Here is an 18,141-nt window from a genome sequence, read left to right as displayed (position 1 = left end):
GGAACTACACTGAGACTGATTTAAGAAGGGAAAAATAGAAGTTGGAGAGGAATTAAGCAAGGATAGTGTCTCATCAAGGCCATTCATAGCAACATGGGAAAATATACTCTTAAAATTCGCTGGGAGTAATATAAGAATAAAAATAGATAGATAAAGTATTGACCATCTTAGATTTACTGATGCCGTAGTTATTATAATAGCCGCATTTTTGTGAAAATGTAATAATGATGACTGCAAGGTTGGTCTCAAGATAAATGTGAGAAAAAAAAATTCCATGCAATAAAGTCTGCAAACAATTGGAGACATTTGTCAGAGGGACACAACCGAAAAAAAACGTCAGCATCGGTCTACCGAGGACAGTGATTGACGGAAGATAGGATCAAAATGTCGAAAAAAAAGGCAAGCAAGAGCAGGTTGGAATGCTTTTCAAAGCAGCGTACCAAATGTGGTTAAAAAAGGTTGACTAAATTATGCATATTGCCTGCTATGATGTGTGGATCTAAAACATGGACAATGACAAAGGAAATTGAATGACAAAAAAATCTGAAAAGTATGCAAAGAAACATAGGGGAGTTGTTTGCTAGGAATGACACTGAGGCATAGAAAATGAAACACGTGCATCAGGGAACAGATGCAAATAAAGGGCATGCTGTTGGCTTAAGAAAACCAAGTGGGCCTGGCCGAAACTACAACTGCTCTAGAGATACGTATAGTGATCCAATTCGCTCATGTGTAGTAGTTAGATGATTTTGTGGCATCGCTGCACCGTGAGGGATGGTGATGGCATGGGGAGGAGGTCTTCCTCCAACCAGTGGATAGATCATGGCTGATGATGATATTCTTTGTATGGTGAAATCCCATAACAAAATAGCCGGCTTGTTTATGTCCTCAGCAGACGTTTGTGACAAACATAGCATTGTCACTTGCCTGAGAATAAATGTGCAAGCTACTGTAAAGACATGGCAATTCAATATGACACACTGCAGTGTAGTTACATTGCATTTCATCATAAAAAAATGAATCACGTTTTCATTTATTCATGATCCATTGAGCAGGGGGAGATGCAAGTGTGCACACGGCGTCTGTCAAAAACTTTTGAGCTCAGAAAAGTCATAAAAATATGGTGTTAACTTGAGTTTTTTAAGCCACAAACTTTAGGGAAAAAAATATATTATTAGGTACAATGGATACGAGGCAGCTAATACTCTGTAGGCTACAAGTGTCTGTGGTAAATAAAACAGCTCTGTCACTGAGTGTCTCAACACACTTTCATAACTCACATCCAATTGCGGTCACAACATCCCATGTGAACCTACAATAAGTGATGTAACTAGTTTATTTTGCATTGTATAAAAGGGTAAGCCGACTGAATTGTATGAAATGGACTTGTCTGACATTTGCCATCATAACAGCATAATGCATGCAGTCTGGGTGAAATACGCTGTTGTACGGCACACCACTGAGGCTTCCATACAAAGCATAATTAATTGCGTGTTAGAACGAACTGAGGCACACAATCAATCATATATGGGTAACGCACGAAGAGTTTTGGCACTGCTGTAGTCACTGCCATTCTGCGTGAATGGAGCCTGCCTTTGTCTACAGACCATTCGGTCAGATGGCGATGCTGGGGATAGGAGTTGTAGCCTAGAGCCCCAAAGTAAATGAAAAAAAAAAGCTCTTTTCAGCTGCGCATTGATGCTAAGTGCAAGAACAGGAAAGGTTACAGTATGAAAGCAGGTTTAAATGGCAGTGCAACTGATGAAAAACGCAATAATAGTTTAAAACCAATCTTGTGGACTCGGCAGCGCATGACGGCGAATGTGCCCATCTCCAGGTGGGCCTGCGATGTGCTTCTGCATTGTCGCGGTGTGGGCTGGATTGATCTACAGTCTCATATATGTGGTTAATGAGGGGCGAAAAACAGTCCTGGAAATAGGGCAACGTGGGCGGGTGTGGAGTGGAGATGGGGAGGAGAGCAGGTTAAAAATCCATCTGCTGGAGCTTGCCAAGTGTGACGGCAAAGCCGCGGATGTTCAGATATTTTTCTGCCTTGAGGATATCAAGGTGGCTATATATTGTGCATTGCAGGTCGGGGTGACTTGAGTTGACGATTACAATTTAGAGGCTAGTTAACCGCTTGAGAAAAAGTACACGCAGCCTTTTGGAGTAGGTGAAATTCCTTAGCAGGCTGAAATTCTAAATTCCCCTAATGTGATGTTGAATAGAATTGCCAGTGACTGTAATGCAATTACTATGGTATCTGCAAGAGAGGAGTAAGATTGATTACAGATGGGGATGATCTTGGGAAAAAAATTCGACATGGGAAGGTTTCATGCAACAGTGTATTATCCATAGCTGATAAGGATTGTGCGCATGACATTTTATGGAAATTGTCTTTGTTTCGACGCTTGGCATGGAATGCACGTGTAGTGAGCAACTTCCGATACACGTCGAGTAGAAGGGTTCTTATTTATTAAGAGCAGCTACACGTAGGCGAACCTAACACGCAGCCCAACTCCGTCATACACTACGCCAGCTATTCGACTAGTGTAGCGGTGGTGATGGAGATGGTATTGCAGAAGAACAGCCACGTGGTCGAAGATGAAGCGATGACGACGAGCACCGATGCAGCCAGTACCCAGGACCCGCAGAATAGCCCCACACCTCTGGTTCGGTCCCCCTTATATCTGCCCGGCGTGGCCAACCCCAACCTCTGGCTATGCCCTTCAGGCTGCTTCCCAGAGCTTCTCGACTGACCTTCACCTTTACCTCAGATATGCTCCCTTATAATAAGGCATTATGTAATGCAGCCATAACCGTAATTACCCCTACAGGCCGACAGGTGTCACCCTGTCATTACACATATATTAAGCAAAGTCATTGCCTATCCGTTACACATCAAGTAGTGCGTGGCATGGATGGCACATGGCATCACAGCAGAGTCAACCTGCGCCAACAACATTTTGTTAAGAGCATCGCCACTATGGATGTTTCTCACCAGAACACTTAATGTTTTGGATTACTAATACTGGTTTTGCACTTTGCTATATACAGCAGTGTATTATATTGCATGCCCACAATATTTGACATGCACCAAACTTACTTTGATACATTTACAAACTTCCGTTTGTCCTTACACATGTAAATACGTTTTAGTCAGTAGACAACGTGGGTCTTCGAGACGAACATCAGTAACCTTTATTTTAAAATGCTTTCGCTGGGGCAGTTTTAATGTCGCACAACAGCCCATAATGTCTTTTAATGCATAGAGACTTATTCGTGTAGCTATATAAGCCGTCATTCTACTAAAAAGTGTTGTAATGACAGCCACTTCTGTTTAAAAGCAGTCACATTTTGCAACTTTCAATTCTTGAATGGCCACTTCGGTACAAAAATAGAAGCATTCCACCACTAGGCAGGATAAATTTCCAGAATGACCATAGGTGGACATGGTTTAGGGCCGGAGTCACAATTGTGAGAAGTTGCCAGTAACGCGTGGAGCCCGACTGGTCAGCTTGGTCCGCGTTTTCTCAGTACCCCCAGGACACTGATTGGCTGATAGGTTTCAGTGGAATGTGTCTCCACCAATTCCGCGTGACGGATCAAACACGAAAATATCAAGTGTGCAGAATAAAACTTTACGCGGATCCAACTCTAAAAGGCCTGAGTATGTACGGCTCATACTGCAGTTGAATTGCTTTGCAGGCAGGAGGGCGTAATGCCTTTAGCACATTTGTGTGTCTTTTTCTCAAGATCGTGGCCCAAGTCGTTAATGCCACACCAGTGCTTGCCAACGCTCCCTCCCGCCTGCAAGATTCCACCGCTGCTGCTGTGCAGTAGACACGTGACCTCCAAGATGTGGTGCCCTAACCGTTTACAGTACTTTGTAATAAAAAAAAGAGCCATAGGCCCCTGACGCGCATCTGAATTGTATTAGCAGCCAAGAATATTAGTAGCTACTAGCAAAGAGCTGTAACCATGGCAATGGAGGGCGGCTGCTCATCCTGGAGGTTGTCAGAAAATACCAGCCAGATGTAAATCACGGCTGTTGTGTCTCAACTGGGCCATCCCTTGGTTATGTAATAATTAAATGTATGTTTTGTCAGGGTGGAAACAAAATCTATCGAGGTGTTTATTTAAGTCGTAGCTTTTTTTCATTATTGGATTTGTTTTGTGTGGCACTGGTTGATGCAGACCATGGGGATTGTTCCCTGAATGCTGTGTATTCAACTTTACACTTTCATATCAACGAACCAATTTGCTCTTATTAAGCAATGCATTTAACTTACTGCATTTTCTCATTCTCCTAAGTTATATAATCCACAGACATTTAATTTGTAAATGTTTACAACTTCACAAAAACATTATTTTGAACACATACTAGTCCATTTGATTGAAAATTTAAACAAAAATCAACAAATAACCATTGTGTTCAGCAACAGGGCACACGGTGCTCTATTTTGGATATTCCATTAATCTGAAACCAAAAAGGCCCTTATAAAAAATCTAATTCTGGCCTCGATGGGCTCTTGTCTGCTCATAAACAAAGTTCACCTGTCTCTTTACTGGTTAACCAGTCTATCCACGCAAAAGCGCCGACATAACTAAGTTATTATGTTAATGGAAATGCACTTACAATGTACCACATTGTATATTATATTATTTCAAAACGACTGCACTACGCACCGGTCGTTCTACAGTGAATATGATGAGAAAAAGCTTTGTATATCCAAAAACCATCTTCATCATCTTCATATCCATCATCATCATCATCCTAAAACATTTTGCAAAAATCTTTTCTGATAATAAATAGAATCTTGCCAAAAAACCGACGATATCTCTAGATCCATAGCAATATATATTTTTAAATAGCTCCAATATTGTGCTCAGCAAAGAATTGACTTGCAGCCACTGTGGTTGCTCCTGCAAATATAATTTAATATGTTTTGTGAACTATTAGATAACCCTACTCGTGGAATGGATAAATGCTATGGAGAAACACATTTTTTTCAATGTCTACAGATTTACCGCAAAGAATTGCACACTGTGCTGATGTATTTTGTTGCGTGTGCGCTGTCGTGTGTATGTGTGTTGGTATATGTGGTGTACATGTGTAGTAGTCACTTCAGAGACACATAGTAGGAGGCACACACGTTTATTCTATACTTCCACAGTACAGGGGATAACTACAATCGGGTCAAGACAGCCGGCACACTGCCTGACCTACAATGCCGAGGAGGTGAGAGGGGGACAGAGACTTGCATAGACGACGGGTTCCATTCCAAACGACAGCCCTGACCCAGCGTCGAGGCCTCCCTTTTATCATTCCCAGCGTGGCCTGGCTCCATCCTTGGCCACGCCCCATTCTGCAACCTACCAGAAGGTTCTGGGCCCTGCCCCACGTGTCTCCTCTGTCACCTTTACCCCACATCCCTCACCCCGGCCTATCACGTGCCTTGCTGGCAGACCGGCTGCTGTGTCCTCAGATCCCCCTCTCTGCCAGCAACCGGCGCTACGCACTCTAATGGCACATTTCACCTGCCCTGCTGGTAGATCGGGCTACTATACCCACAATCCCGCTCTCTATCAGTAACCAGCGCTACGCGCCCTAGTCACCCATTCTATGTGACTACACATGCGTCCGTGCTTGCACGTGTTCGTATACTGTACATGTACTTGTGAGATCATTTATGTGAGCATAGCAGTAGCACACTTTAGTACCTGGCTTTGATTCCTGGCCATCATTATCATTGGTGGCAATTATTTGAAACAGTCTTGGGCCACTCCTACGTCGACTCATCCTTCAATGAGTACCTGATGCAGTGTGTAAGCCATCAGCACTGGGGAGACAAAGGTGGCCAGGCATGGAGCAGGCCACACCACCCCCTCGTGTGCTATACAAGCCTTCATATGTGCTCACTAACAACACTTTTCCCAACAGTCTGTCACCTGCAGGAGGATCTTCTTTGGTTCTTTCGGTAAAGTCACGTAGAATGAGAATAAAATAATAAATTGATAAAATAAAATAACATAACACAATAATATTCTCATTGTGTTATGTTATTTTATTTAATCAATTTATTATTTTATTCTCATTCTACGTGACTTTACCGAAAGAACCAAAGAAGATGAATCATTGCAGTCACGAAAGCTTTAAATCGAAATCTGCAGGGGGATCTTTGTTGTTTATTGTATGTTAGTGCCTATATCAGTTGACTTTCCCACATTATACATGGTTCATATTCTTGGTTCTTTCGGTAAAGTCACGTTGAAGGGAAACAATAAAATAATAAAATATATATAAAACATTAAAATTCTCACGACGTTTCGACTGCAACACAAGCAGTCATCATCAGTTGTGAAAACCAACGGCAAGAACATTTGAAAGAAGTGGCGGTTTGTATTTATTTATTTATAAACGGTGTTTGTGTTTATTTTTTTAAAAACGTTAGCACCACGGGCAGCGATTTGACAGTTTATTTAGAAGGACGAGTCCATCTATGTTCAGAAAAGAGGAGGGGGGAGACGAAAAATTAATATATGCTGTCTGAAAGCCACCGTAAGCGTGAACAATCATTTCAGGTCTTAATTGATTGTTCACGCTTACGGTGGCTTTCAGACAGCATACATTAATTTTTCGTCTCCCCCCTACTCTTTTCCGAACATAGATGGACTCGTCCATTTAAACAAACTGTCAAATCGCTATCCGTGGTGCTAACGTTTAAAAATAAATAAAAACAAACCGCCACTTCTTTCTAATGTTCTTGCCGTTGGTTTTCACACCTGATGATGACTGCTTGTGTTGCAGTCGAAACGTCGTGAGAATGTTATTTTTTATATATATTTGTATTATTTTATTGTTTCCCTTCAATGTAACTTTACAGAAAGAACCAAGAATATGAATCACTGCAGTCACGAAAGATTTAAATCAAAAATTATACATGGTAGTTTAAAGTGCTGCTACAATTTTTATTCAGAGCTTTTTATAACGAGTTGAAGCTTCACCATTAGCCCTGTAAAAGCAAGACCCCTGCCTGGGTAGTTGTTGCCATCAAACACTACATTATGAGTATTTATGACCAATTTGCATGAGCAATAAGTTGCGGCAATTGCTAAAGGAGTGGAGGAGTTTTTTTCTTACACAGCTAGCGTTTTAATCTTTTTTAAAACTGCCCAGAGAAAACTTCAAATTGAATATGCTGGAATTATTTAATTTGATAATTAATGGCATATTTAAGGTGCATAATACCTTAGTCCACATGCAGCTCTTCGGCTGATCCGCCACATTCACAGGAATTGGCAATGATCAGGGCTTCATTTCTCACCGAATATTCTTATGGTTGCTAGTAAACTCAAGTAGGCACGTGACTAATAGCCGCATCCATGTGCCGGCCACAGATCTGGTTGACATGAAGCCCTGATGATCATGAGGATGATATCACCTTAATCCTTTTTAAATACGACAAAACATTTAAAATATACCCGTGCTTTCTGTCTTTCAATGGCCTGCCTGCACTTATTCCGAGGCAATACCTGGTTTGATAAATGCAAGCTACTCAAGTCTGTGACCCCATAACATATGAGCCTGTCAGTTGACCTGTCAGCGAACCTTCTCCACTCTGCGTGGTCATCGTCGTGGTATGTTAAGTACCCCAAGCTTGGCACTGGCGCCAAGTTGATGCCTTCAGCACTTAGTGGGTGAATGATGATTGTTGTTGTGTGTGTGTGTCTGGGAAGCAGTGGTGCAGAGGCGAGTGCATTGCACTTTGAATCCAGCAACTTGCGTTTGATTCCTGGACATCGATAACATCTGTAACAAGCTGCATCTGAACCTGTCGTTGACATCCCCTAGGTTGGCTTAGGCTTAATTATGTCCATGGTAGAAAGACAGTCAGGTTTAGTGCTGGCTACATTATGTCATGTCTTGTGCTGCCCTTAATAGGTGCGCACGGACCACACCTTTCCTACCCATCTTTAAAAGTAGTATATGTAAGGATAAATGGCGAAACAGAGGTTCTTTATCTTTTTTTTTACGTTGGATTGTTCATATTAATGCATTTGTGCGCATGTATGAGTGAGCGTAATTGCATACGTGTGTGGTGGGGGGGGCGCAATGGTAAGTGTACTATGCTATGAACCCATAGCTATGTACCCTTAGTACAGTAACAAAGGTGTCAAAGTGGTATCGAGACCAGATCTGAACCTTCCCTAGGTTAACTTAGCCAGGTGGCATCACGGTGCCAAGATATTAACTATCTCTCCTGGTACAGTATACAGGAGGGTGTGGGTTCGACCCCGATCCCGACCCTGACGCCTGCTGTACATTTTTAGTTTGCTTGTCTGTCCCCCTGTGGCCACGTGGATTTTTCTCAGGGTCCTCCAGCTTTTCCCTCCACATTTATGAATCAACACGTATTTGGCTGCTGTAAATTTCCACGTGATAAGCCACTTCGTTGAGCTATCATTTGTGGCCAGGTCGCTTCTGAAAAATATCTATAAAGCTCAGTGGGCCCTACCTGGTAAAATAAAAAAAAAATTGTTTAAAAAAATTGTTTAAATGAGTACATGGTGTGTGGTATGTTAACATCAGCACTGGGGAGACAAAAGTGACCAGGCTTGGCATTAGCCACACTATCCCCTAGTGTGCTTTCCTGTCGTTAATAGGTTATCATTAACAAACACTTGCTCAAACAGCATTTACAATCCTATCTCGTGGATTTGCGTCTTGATTGTGTAAGGGCCTGTGTCTGTACATGTGTAGTGGACACGTTACAAATGTATGCAGTTGTGTGTGTGCTGGTGTTACCAATACATGGGTATTGTCAGTAGATGGCTGCCGTGTGTCTGTGTGTGTCATCCATCATGTGGGGAGCGGTGGTGCAACGGTTTGCATGCTGAGCTAAAACCCAGTGACCCGAGTTCAATTCCTGCTCACGGCCAACACCAGTGACGATCATCTGAACCAGTCCTGGGCTTCCTCTAGCTCGACTTAGCCTTTAAATGCGTACCTGTGGCATTCGTTTAACATCCAAACTGGGGAGGGCAAAGGTGGTCTGGTGTGGCGCTGGCCACCCACCCCCTTGTGTGCCCTACGGGGCCTCAATAGGTGCTCGATAACGGCACTTGCCCCAACAGTCTGTTAACGGGAATGCGAGGAGGAATCTTTGTCTTGTCTGTCACCCATTATGCCCTGTGGTCGTTCGCATCCACAGAAGGGGCTGGAGTCGCCCTGGAGGCTCGCTGTGCCCTGCACGGTGCCCTGCCCAGTCAACTGCCAGCTGTCGGAGTGGTCACCGTGGTCTCTGTGCTCGCGCACCTGCGGCCTGGCAGGTGTGGGGCCATTCGCTACACACTCGCGCTCGCTTGTTTGTGACACATTTATTATTTGGTTTTTAAAATTGCACAAAGTAAATTTCATATGTGGCAGGAGTCAAAGAATTGCATATACCAAAATATATATATATTTTATTAGTCCCTTGAAGATAACGCATTTCATTTTGTTTTTAAATCGAATACGAAAACGAGGTGCTGTATATTGTACCAGAGAGCCACCAGAGAATTTCTGCATGGGTGCAAGAGTTATTCTGATAAATATGAAATTTGGGTCACATTTTCATATAAACTACTTTCGTAGTCAACCCAAACATGTTATCTTCAGAAGTGTATTCTGTACGGAGGAGTTGGACGCAGTTAAATAGTGACTGCTATTGGTGAACATAGAAAACATGACAAGCACTCTCCAGTAAGCTCTCGATTCTGTTTCCATTTGTAGGCTTTTTTTCATGTTGATTTCATCTCAACTCTCGGTGGCTAACGGGGAGATAGCCAATGTAGTGCCATAAACCTGCAAGACATTTTTTTGCATGATACGCGTGATCACCTTCATTTGAATCATTAGAAATTTGCAAAACTTGTTCAGTCTTAAAAAAAGATGTTGCCAAATGTGCAATTGAGAAAAGTTTTAGTTTAAAACCAATGTACGAGACTCTATAATTAAGAACCAGCTAGAGTTTTGATTGCAGAGCAATCCAGAATGTACATTGGTTACACTTGGTGTCATCGGTGAAAATTATGAAATTAATTCTCACATCTCCATATAATGGGAAAAAAAACCGCTGCAATATTAAAGAGAGTTAATTCAAATTCGCAAAGTGTCCTTTAATTCTAATTATTCTGCGTTGGAGCTAGTGCTAATTACTGTACAACTTGCAGTTATTTTGACCATGGCTGGCTAATGGGCTTGACATAATAATGTCCGGAAGTAATTTCAATCTCTGTCCAGAATTCCTTTAAACAGCGTGTTGCCTTTCTTCATATCAATGTCGAGCATAGACATAACTTTGGCTGGATGCGCGTCTGGAGAACAATGCATCGGCCATGCACCGCTGCGCCTCCGTGAAATTGTGTTCCCCACATGCATAACAAATAACCAAAGTAATGGTTTTAAATTCAATAATAAATGCAGGTGCTCAAAGCAAGAGGCAGAACCAATTTCTGTCATGGATCAAAATAAAATACGTGTCTGAATTAAATTGAATCTTGATTTAATTCCCACTGAGTTAGGCTGCTGGACACTACCCCCCCACGCCCAACAACCCCCACCTCTTCTCCCCCCCCCTCCCTTCATGCTTATGTTTAATAATAATAATAAAAGAGTTGGGGGAGGGGAGTAGCCAGGTTATGCGGTATGGACATTAATACGGACAAAAGAAGAGTGGCACTTGCAAGCAATTCTGGTCATCGTGCTGGAGAAAATTCGCCTGCAGGGATTATTCATCACCCCCACAGACTTGTGCAAGGAGTTGAGCTGAGAGCTCTGTCAGGCTCATCAATTTCCTGCTGCCATGGAGCGAATGCCTTTGTAAAATACTGGGGAGTAAGGAAGCACTGGTGACGCCAATGCCTGACATGGTGCCCACCAAAAGGAAACCCCTTGCCCGTTTGCATTTCTAGTGTGAAAAGTGGTCACCGATTTATTTATATATGTTAGCAGTGTGAACAATGGTAATTTTGTATTTCTTCCTCCTTGTAGAAAAGGCTAATGTGGCAGTTTTAAGTAAATGTTGAGTGTTTCATCTTCTGGGCTCTTTCGGTAAAGTCACGTAGAATGGAGATTTAAAAAAAAAATAGCAGAATAAAATTATCACGACGTTTCGGCCACAACACAAGTAGCCTTCCTCAGGTGAAGAAACAGGACTGCAAGCTTCACTCAAGCGCTGTCTTCCGGACAGTCCTGTTTCTTCACCTGAGGAAGGCTACTTGTGTTGTGGCTGAAACGTCGTGAGAATTTTATTCTGTTATTATTTTTATTATTTTATCTCCATTCTACGTGACTTTACCGAAAGAGCCCAGAAGATGTATCCCTGCAGTCACGAAAGCTTTAAATCGAAATGTTGAGTGTTTCTTTATTCTCTGCTTCGTTCACATTTCCCACTCCTTAACTTCACTGCGCAAACACAGCCAAGCCTCCGAGAGCTTCTGCTGCAAGTTCAATTTTCTATTTTCTGATAGCGTTTATTTAATCTGATGAGATTTATTTGACTCTTTTCTTTGCCGCAAACCCACCAGTGGTGTGCAGTCAGTGCATTTCATCGGCACTTCCTTATGAAAATATATGAATTCATTATAAAGCTCGTGTTGTTTCTTATTGCATCAGCAATAGTCTCTTGTTTGTAAACAATAGTGACTTTTTTTCATTACACGGTTCACAATGCACGGTGGAACGTGAATGCACTGAACTGCAGTAGCCTTTTTCAATTTAATTTTAGCTGAGACATGCTTTGGAGGCATTTCAAATCGGCAGCACATTCCACGACAAGGGCCTTAATTAGGGCTGCCTTGTTTAAGTGGCCTCTTCATGCTAGGGAGATGTAAGCTTCACACATGCTCTCATCTCTCACCGTCACCTGTCACTACAATGCCTGCACTTCCCCGGCAACCTTTAGTCAATTACCAGTTCCCCTTCAGAGACCTCAATCCACTCAATCTTTGTCCTGCCTCTTCACACTTGGCTTTGCTTGTCTTTTTTATGCTAAATCATATTTTATCACATTAAGGAAAATATTCCTCCTTTGCAGCGATGGCAGCAGTAGCATTGATGCGGCTTCGCTGCATTTTTATGACCTGTTTGTGATCATGCATCATAAACCATTTTAAGCAGAGAGACAAGACACCGGTATAAAAACTAAGTAAATAAATAAACAAGCATGATGAAGCAATTTTGCACTCAGGAATGTATACATAAGAGTGAAAGAGAGAAATACATTATTTTCATAGTTGGGTTTACAAACATTATTGTTGACATTTATAGGCTTTCATGAATTTTATGAAACTCTGCCACGTAATATAGAGCGTTACTCTCTTGGACACCTTTTTATCATTTTAAGAGACTTTAGGAAAGCATCTTTAAAAAAATCAAACAGGTTATGTTTCATGATTTGTCAACAACAAAAGGTGAATCAAATTGTTTTGAACGGTAAGCTGCTATCACGGGGACTCCATTAAAATAAATGTTCCACTCTCCTCCATTAGCCTCAATTTCTCAGTCTCATTTCCTTCCCATCAGTCATTGCCCGCCAAGATGTGTGCTCCCCATTTATAGGAAAGTACACTCATTTTGCAGTGCATAATATGCACGTTTGTCTATAATGTGCTTGTCTATTTATATACATGTCACTGCATATATTGTGTGCCCGCGTGTGCATAACGTCTAGGTGTCTGCTGTTTGGGGAGCGGTAGTGTAGCGGTGAACCGGTGCCTCCCCTAGGTCGACTCAGCCTCAAATGAGTACCTATTGCAGTGTGCGAATATCGCCGCTAGAGAGACAAAGGCGGCCGCGCGTGGTGTTGGCCACCCACCCCACCCTCCTGTGGCGTGCCAGCCTTCATAGGTGCTCGCTAACAGCGGGGGATCTTTGTCTTTGGTGTCTGCTTTGTGCGCCATTTTCATTGATGGGCAGACCATTCGGTGTATGGTGCACATTTTCTACAAAAAACACACTGTGTGTATGTGTGTGAGATGGAGCTGTCATTTGACTAAAACGCAACTAACTATACCTCGTTGGTGAAGCTCAACAGAGTTTATAAACACATGTCCATATTGTAGATTTGAGCCAAATAAACGTACAGTGAGGGAAAACAGTATTTGATCCCCTGCTGATTTTGTACGTTTGCCCACTGACAAAGAAATTATCAAATTTTGATTTAAAGCTTTCGTGACTGCAGTAATTCATATTCTTAGCTCTTTCGGCAAAGTCACGTTGAAGGGAAACAATAAAATAATAAAATATATATGAAACAAAATTCTCACGACGTTTCGACCATAACACAAACGGTCATCATCAGTTGGTTTTCACACCTGATGATGACCGTTTGTGTTATGGTCGAAACGTCGTGATAATTTTATTGTTTTATATATATTTTATTGTTTCCCTTCAACGTGACTTTACCGAAAGAGCTAAGAATAAAGCAATGATCAGTCTATAATTTTAATGGTAGGTTTATTTGAACAGTGAGAGACAGAATAACAACAACAAAATCCAGAAAAACGCATGTCAAAAATGTTATAAATTGATTTGCATTTTAATGAGGGAAATAAGTATTTGACCCCCTCTCAATCAGAAAGATTTCTGGCTCCCAGGTGTCTTTTATACAGGTAACGAGCTGAGATTAGGAGCACACTCTTAAAGGGAGTGCTCCTAATCTCAGCTTGTTACCTGTATAAAAGACACCTGTCCACAGAAGCAATCAATCAGATTCCAAAGTCTCCACCATGGCCAAGACCAAAGAGCTCTCCAAGGATGTCAGGGACAAGATTGTAGACCTACACAAGGCTGGAATGGGCTACAAGACCATTGCCAAGCACCTTGGTGAGAAGGTGACAACAGTTTGGTGCGATTATTCGCAAATGGAAGAAACACAAAAGAACTGTCAATCTCCCTCGGCCTGGGGCTCCGTGCAAGATCTCACCTCGTGGAGTTGCAATGATCATGAGAACGGTGAGGAATCAGCCCAGAACTACACGGAAGGATCTTGTCAATGATCTCAAGGCAGCTGGGACCATAGTCACCAAGAGAATAATTGGTAACACACTACGCCGTGAAGGACTCAAATCCTGCAGCGCCCGCAAGGTCCCCCTGCTTAAGAAAGCACATATAGATGCCCGTCTGAAGTTTGCCAATGAACATCTGAATGATTCAGAGGACAACTGGGTGAAAGTGTTGTGGTCAGATGAGATCAAAATGGAGCTCTTTGGCATCAACTCAACTCGCCGTGTTTGGAGGAGGAGGAATGCTGCCGATGAACCCAAGAACACTATCCCCACCGTCAAACATGGAGGTGGAAACATTATGCTTTGGGGGTGTTTTTCTGCTAAGGGGACAGGACAACTTCGCCGCATCAAAGGGACGATGGACGGGGCCATGTACCGTCAAATTTTGGGTGAGAACCTCCTTCCCTCAGCCAGGGCATTGAAAATGGGTTGTGGATGGGTATTCCAGCATGACAATGACCCAAAACACACGGCCAAGGCAACAAAGGAGTGGCTCAAGAAGAAGCACATTAAGGTCCTGGAGTGGCCTAGCCAGTCTCCAGACATTAATCCCATAGAAAATCTGTGGAGGGAGCTGAAGGTTCAAGTTGCCAAACGTCAGCCTCGAAACTTTAATGACTTGGAGAAGATCTGCAAAGAGGAGTGGGACAAAATCACTCCTGAGATGTGTGCAAACCTGGTGGCCAACTACAAGAAACGTCTGACCTCTGTGATTGCCAACAAGGGTTTTGCCACCAAGTACTAAGTCATGTTTTGCAGAGGAGTCAAATACTTATTTCCCTCATTAAAATGCAAATCAATTCATAACATTTTTGACATGCATTTTTTCTGGATTTTGTTGTTGCTATTCTGTCTCTCACTGTTCAAATAAACCCACCATTAAAATTATAGACTGATCATTTCTCTGTCAGTGGGCAAACGTACAATATCAGCAGGGAATCAAATACTTTTTTCCCTCACTGTAAACTTGTTTCTTTTTTTTATTATAATCGAGGCATGATGGTGATGTGATACCGATCAGCCCATTAAGTTACACTCGTGCTACATCACACAGCAGTGGGACACACCGGGGGTTTACATGCAGCCATTGCCCCGTGAATGTGGGTCTTCATCTTCACCCTTTAGTAACCCCCTCACTGCAAACCTGCCTATCCTGCACTGATCCGCTCCATCCGTGTCACGCGGATACAGTCGCTTGCAGCATGTCTCTTTGGACTCTTTATTTGTGTCGCCCCTCTCCATCGACTCAGTCGCCTAGGATGGTCACCTTTGCGAGCAACTCAAGCTCCTGGATGAACGAGGCACTGAAAGCCTCCTACGACCTTAAGGTCACAGTCCCAGCGAAGGCAACTAAAATGCATCACCTTAGAAATGCGGCGGGGAAATAAAGATTGAATTGGGTGAGGAACAAGCGGATCGGGGACATAGTCGGAGAAGGAGAACTCCTTGAGACGATGGGACAGGCAAGACGCGAAGAAAGAGGGCTAAGAAAAAAGTGGGAAGATGGTGTCATGGAGGCTTTAAAAAAGAGTGATAGGGCTGCAGAAGGATGGGAGACATAAAAAGAGATGGTAAGACAGGAAGGCATGCAGACATTCTATTTATTAACTAACCCAGGAAATGTGTGGACGTGAAGATGATGATGACAACGATGATGATGATGATGATGGTCTATGTCATTGTACATATGTATGTGTTCGTGTGTACCCACGTGTAGAAGCACAATTGTTCTGACCCTTTGCTCTAGTGTTCTGAGTGGCCTGATTCACCAGGCAACTGGGTATTTACCTGATAAGCCAAGCCTGGAATTGGGTCATCACACAGCGTGACATAAATCTCAGCTTCAATCAGTTGGCTGTTGATTTAAGTTGCCTGAAGGATGAGGCGGCTCGAACTCCACGTTCGGCGCACCAGACGAATTCCCAGTCGCCCAGATGCCCGGCCTGAACCTGTGTTGTGTCGTGTCGATTTAGGAGTTATACGCAGGGAGAGACGAGTGGTGCGCCCAGCCCAGGGGGACGGGAGGCGCTGCTCACCTCAGCTGCAGCAAAGCAAGCCGTGCCCAGTGCTACCCTGCTACCGCTGGGAGTACGGGCAGTGGTCCGGCTGCCTGCTCCAGGTGCACAGATTTGAGTTTTTCCCCAACCGCTCCCCCTCTCCCAATTGTATCCCAGTTGTGCCGTCAGTTTCATGCTACGAGCCGAGGATATGTTTCAGAGCAGTGCAATCTGTTTGTATAACAGAACGGCCGAAGGAAGCAGATATCATAGAACTGCTACTGGGATCCTTGCAAGTTACTGCCAGTCCACACTGTATAAGGAACCATTACTCATGCGATGAGTAATTTTCGTCGCATGACAGCCAAACGTTTAATTTAAAAGCTGGAATTTATCCAAATTAAGTGCAGAACCACATTTAATGTGATTGTCTTTTTTTGTGCGGTCATTGGTGACTGGGCTGAGATAATCAACTCGTTGTACTCGAGAACCTGGTTTAATCACAGGGGTGCATGACCCCGGGAAAATCCCACTGTGTGGGTCCCCCCCCCCCCCATGCCTTCAAACTAAACCGGAAATATTACATCTGACACTGTGACATCAAAGCGCGGGGCCCCCCAAAGTGCGGGGCCCGGGACGATCGCCCCAATTCGCCGTACCCTAGGGACAGCTCTGATCACAGGCCTGTAACCACTCGGCCACAACTATAGATTGTATTTTTATCGATCTACAGTGCGGGAGTTCCACAGCTTCTTTGATGATAAATGATGTCGCTTGTTTTCTATTGCAGTTCGATGAATGGTCGCGATTCAGCTTCACTGTTCAATAAAAATACATATTGTTTTACGTCGCGGCGCAATGTCTTGGCCACGAGTGGCTGCAGGAGTCACGTGAACCCATTGCATACAAATTATAATAGATTTAAAGGTATCAGTCCAATACAATTTGATCCATTTATCATGAGCTTACCAATATTAATAAATGCATCAATGCATCATTAAATTCCTAATCATCACATGTTTCAACCTTTCACCAATATTTAATTACTGCTAAATTCTGGCTTCATTATTTATGTCGTCAAATGTCAAATTGTCTCTCTTCCCAAAAAGCAAAGGGGAGTCCAGTCTCTCTGCAGGACAACCACTTTTGTCTTTCCACACAGATTTTCCTCAACCCCAGAGGTGTGATATGTTAGATCAACCCCCGTCCGACAAGGATATGATACGAATTCACATGTGCATGATTTTAACTATTATACTCAGGCCACGCATTCTTCAGTGTGATATTAATGATCACATGGGCTTAGGCTCACGAAGGATCCAGATAATGCTGTTCACTGGGTCCACTTAAATGGCTTTATTGAGCCTTCTTTCTTGATTTGAAGCTTTCGTGATTGCAGGAATCCATACTCTTTGGTTCTTTCGGTAAAGTCACGTAGGTAGAAATAAAATAAAACAAATAAAACAACAAATTAAAATAAGCCTTCATGATTTGTCTTTGGTTCCCTAAAATGCAGCCTACTCTGATTTCACCAGCTGAGTCACTGGGAACGCATTGGTGTTCAGAATACCTCTGGAGTTGTTAGCACACTGCACTACGAGTGCAGCAACTTCATATTGATTTCCAGCCATGACTAACATCAGTGGCGAATTATATCTGAACCGATCATGAGCACCCCCCCCCCCCCGCATTGACCAGCGTTGTGAAGTATGGTCAAACAACCCCCATGGCAAATATGGTGTTGGGAGGCCTTCAAACAGAATTAGATTGACAAGGGCTGTAATATAGTACACGATATCTATCGGTGTCATTAGTTCACGAGGTGGGAAACTACTACAGGAAAAACAAATACAAGACTGACAGCTTCCAGTATTAGATGACATTGCCAGCTTCAAGTAGAGTCCACAGTCGGTGTTTCCCAGTGAGAGGTTTCTGGGCCACTTGGGAACCTGTGGCGACTGCAGTAAAACTTTTTTTCTTTTCACTTTTCTGAGACATTGATCCTGAATTATGCTTTCACTGGAAGGAGTATGGTGGGGTTTAGGCCCTAACCTAGCACTGCAATACGCTAGAGTAGTTCCCCAGTGGCTGT

The 18,141-nt window shown here is 43.0% G+C and overlaps 1 protein-coding gene and 1 long non-coding RNA gene across 8 annotated transcripts in view; one reads left to right on the top strand and one right to left on the bottom strand.

Annotated features, from left to right (window-relative positions):
- The window catches only part of LOC116938590 (uncharacterized), a 143,265-nt gene that overhangs the window by 92,231 nt on the left and 32,893 nt on the right, over window positions 1-18,141 (bottom strand). The window lies entirely within an intron of this gene.
- LOC116938586 (thrombospondin type-1 domain-containing protein 7A-like) overlaps window positions 1-18,141 on the top strand; it is a 246,240-nt gene that overhangs the window by 204,486 nt on the left and 23,613 nt on the right. For all 7 annotated transcript variants that reach the window (XM_076058793.1, XM_076058798.1, XM_076058807.1 and 4 more), the window contains 2 exons: window positions 9,216-9,333; window positions 16,026-16,171. In XM_076058793.1, the coding sequence (XP_075914908.1) occupies window positions 9,216-9,333; window positions 16,026-16,171 (264 nt within the window). The remainder of the gene's footprint in view (window positions 1-9,215; window positions 9,334-16,025; window positions 16,172-18,141) is intronic.

The sequence above is a fragment of the Petromyzon marinus genome, chromosome 4, assembly GCF_048934315.1.
Source record: "Petromyzon marinus isolate PM22_M1 ecotype Great Lakes invasive population chromosome 4, UKy_Petmar_22M1.pri1.0, whole genome shotgun sequence".
In the NCBI taxonomy this organism is placed as follows: Eukaryota; Metazoa; Chordata; class Hyperoartia; order Petromyzontiformes; family Petromyzontidae; genus Petromyzon; species Petromyzon marinus.
Note: the sequence above shows the minus strand (reverse complement) of the source record. Positions and strands in the feature narration are given on the sequence as shown.